We start from the raw sequence: 3,702 nt of genomic DNA on the forward strand, positions 1-3,702 counted from the left end.
TTTTGATCGGAGATTCACTTTTTTACTTTTTTCACAGTAATATTTTTGTTCGGATTTGTATATTTGGTGTTGAAACTATGAATGAAGATGAAATTGTATTATGATTTGTAAAGAGTTTATACGTATAGGTGTTTTGATATGATTCGGTAAGATATGTATAATTCGTATATGAAACTGTTGACTATTTGTTTCGAATTTGTATATTTATACAGTGCAGCTTCATCCTAATTTTGGATATATGATTTTGTATATTTTTATATAATTTTGTAAATTGTATATTATACAGTGCAGGTTCATCTTTATTTTGAATATTTGATTCTGTATATTTATATATAATAGGTATATGTATATGTCAATTATTTTAGGTTTGTCAATTGTATATTTGTATAAAGCTTTAATTTGTGTATATAATCATTTATATAAGTGTATATTCAGAATATGTATATAAATGAAAAACTAAATTCGTTGTAAGTTATATACATATACATATTAGTGTTGTTGTGAGTTGTATAAGTATATGAAACTGTTGATTGTTTATTGGAATTTGAATATTTATACAGTGCAGGTTCATCTTTATTTTGAATATTTGATTCTGTATATTTATATATAATAGGTATATGTATATGTCAATTATTTTAGGTTTGTCAATTGTATATTTGTATAAAGCTTTAATTTGTGTATATAATCATTTATATAAGTATATAATGGGAATATGTATATAACTGAAAAACTAAATTCGCTATAATTTGTATAAGTATATGTTCGTTTTGTTGTTGAGATTCTCAATCATATAAATGTATATGTATATATAATTTAATTTTTTTATACAAAAATTCTAAAAATGGCTTCATTAGTTGTGTTGTTTATGCATTCTGGTAGATGAGACAGTGGCAATTGTTACGTTGATTATACAATTGAGGGGGTGATTTTTAAAGAAAGTTCATTGTATAAGGAGTTGTATAATGTTATTGCAATGCAACTCGGGGTTGATATGAATGTGATTAAGCTGAAAATTGAGTATAAGGTTGAAGAAATCAACACACTAATGTTGATTCACAACGGCATGGGTGTTAAAGTATATATCATGCTTAAAAAGAGTGCAAATGACTTCAACAAGTATCCAATTTGTATAAGCAAACTGGATAATAGTAACAATACCATTGAACTGTAAGTTCAAATCAGGAGAAATGTATGGTTAGATCTATTTGTATAGATGGTATTGCTGAATTTGAGACTAGGCAGATGTCAATTGGTGAATCGGTAGAGCCGCTTTGTGTTTTGGGGTCAGGGAGCTGCGATGGAGTCATTTCAGATCCATGTAATAAGTACGTGGAGGTTGACCAAGTGTATAAGGATGAAAGCCACTTTGAAATCTGTGATGGAAAAATATGCAATTGAAAAGAGATTTCAATATAGGACAGTGAGGTCAAATGCAATCAGGTAAATAGTTTGTACATACAAATACAAAACTGTATATTTTGTTTTAATTATTTGTATATTGATGTGTTATGCTCTATTTGCTGATGTAGTTATACGCTGGAATGTATTTCTGATGAATGTGATTGGTTAATGAAAGCATCAAATATCAACAAGTCTGGAATGTTTTAGGATCTGAGCATTTAATACAGATCATACTTGTCCTTTGAAGGATAAAGTATATTCACAAAAACATGCAACAAGCATGCTGATTGGTGGGATTGTTAAGCCTAAGCTTGTTGATCACAAGAGAAAATATACACCTTCTGATATTCGGAGTGATGTGAAAATATATCTGGGAGTTGATGTTAATTACTCGTTGGTTTGTAGGGCTAAAGAGAAGGCTTTGATTTCCTTGAGGGGCACCACTTCTGCATCTTACAACAAACTTCCTGCATACTTGTATATGATGGATATTACATATCCAGGCTCGCATATACGTCTGAAGAAAATCGACAAAAATGAGTTCTTATATCTTTTTGTTGCATTGAATTGTTTCATACAAGGCGTTGATCATTGCAGGCCTGTAATCGTTGTTGATAGAAGTCACCTAAGAGGACCGTATAATGGGACGGATGGAGAAGGTATGTTTTAGTATGTATATTTTTGATTTTATGTTAATTTGTATATAAATAAAAATGTAGGACATATTTTCCCACTAGCATATGGTATCATTGATTCGGAAAATGACGCCGCTTGGACTTGGTTCTTTGTACAACTAAGGGAGGCTTATGGGGAAAGGAGTAATATGTGTGTTGTCTCTGATAGAAATGAGAGCATTATAAAGGCAGTGACAAGAGTGTATAATAATGTGTCGCATTATGCTTGTATGTGGCATTTGTGGGATAATGTTGAAAAGAAATTTAGAAAATCCTCCAAGGAGCTAAGTCCTGTATTTTATACAATGGCAAAGACATGCAATAAACTTGAGTTTGATAGGGTACTGGATACTGTAGAAAAGGTTGATGTAGGTGTTAAAGAATATTTGAAGCTAGCTGGATATGATAAGTGGTCAAGGTGTCATGCAGAAACTCATCGGGGATGGGCTATGACGTCTAATATTGTAGAGAGTATAAATGGTGCACTAGTGTCGGCGAGGGAATTATCAATTTTTAATTTTTTGGAAGAGGTTAGACTGATGTTTGGGAGATGGAATCATGACAACAAACATGAGGCAACATGTACATTTACTCCGTTGATTGAAAATTTTCAAAATATACTGGTCGAAAATGAAGCAATGAGCACACGAATGGGGGTATGTTTTATGTATATCTAATATTGATTAATCAGTAATTAATTATTTTAAAATTGTATAAAGACAATTATGCACACAGTTAGAATTAATACATATACAATTGCATAAACTTATACATATACATAAATATGTTTGTATGAAACAGGTTGTGCCGTCGACTGAATATATACACAATGTGACTAATGATGATAGGAGTTTTGTGGTCTGTTTAAAGAATAAAACATGCAGTTGTGGAAAGTTTCAATACGAAGAAATACCATGTGAACATGCTTGGGCCGTACTGAAGCGAAAAAGTCTAGTAGCTGATGGATATTGCTCGAATTTGTACAAACCAATTACAGTTTTGAAGATTTATGAGATATCGATTTATCATTTGCCTGATGTAGCAGAATGGGTGATACCTGAATACATAATGTATGGTGAAGTTCGGCCTCTAAAATTCAAAAGACCTCCAGGAAGGCCAAAAGAGAGACCTTGTACAAAAACAACACGTGAATTGCTTGGTCTCAAAGGGAAGCATACATGTAGCACATGTGAAGTTGCAGGTCACAATAGGCGTTCATGTTGAAACAGGCCTAAAGAAGTTTAATAAGCTCTTTCGATTATATTGGAGTGTAATATTGGATTTTATAGATACTTGAATGTTATTCGCAACTGGTTTTGTGTTTAAAACTATATGAGTAGGAATGGTGATGATGTAATAAAGTTGTTATGTCCTATTAACAGTGAGCATTTTTGTTCTTCTTTTTGTATTCATGCTCTTGATATAGTATGAGTTATCATTGTCGTATATATTGTCCATCATATACAGAAATTGTATATGTATAAGTTATATTGAACATATTATTCTCTTTGTATATATGCTAGTACAAATAATTTTATGTGTATTTGTTCTATTGAAATATTTTTCTCTTTTTGAACAGAAAATGTGTATGTACACTCTATATTTATACTTTATGAACGATTGTATA

General features: G+C 31.1%; 1 protein-coding gene across 1 annotated transcript; it reads left to right on the plus strand.

The window, feature by feature from the left end:
- Window positions 1–1,681: 1,681 nt before the first annotated feature.
- Window positions 1,682–3,299, plus strand: LOC107061735 (uncharacterized). The gene is made up of 3 exons (XM_015311508.1): window positions 1,682–2,060; window positions 2,121–2,731; window positions 2,877–3,299. The coding sequence occupies exons 1-3, from the start codon at window positions 1,682–1,684 to the stop codon at window positions 3,297–3,299; spliced, it is 1,413 nt and encodes a 470-aa protein (XP_015166994.1).
- Window positions 3,300–3,702: the final 403 nt, after the last annotated feature.

The sequence above is a fragment of the Solanum tuberosum genome, unplaced genomic scaffold, assembly GCF_000226075.1.
Source record: "Solanum tuberosum cultivar DM 1-3 516 R44 unplaced genomic scaffold, SolTub_3.0 scf00162, whole genome shotgun sequence".
In the NCBI taxonomy this organism is placed as follows: domain Eukaryota; kingdom Viridiplantae; phylum Streptophyta; class Magnoliopsida; order Solanales; family Solanaceae; genus Solanum; species Solanum tuberosum.

Bases quoted from the DNA above. Each gene is read 5' to 3' on its own strand.
- LOC107061735 (XM_015311508.1), top strand. From the start codon at position 1,682: ATGCTGATTGGTGGGATTGTTAAGCCTAAGCTTGTTGATCACAAGAGA. The intron at 2,061-2,120 runs GTATGTTTTAGT...ATAAAAATGTAG, and splicing joins TAATGGGACGGATGGAGAAG to GACATATTTTCCCACTAGCA. The intron at 2,732-2,876 runs GTATGTTTTATG...TGTATGAAACAG, and splicing joins CAATGAGCACACGAATGGGG to GTTGTGCCGTCGACTGAATA.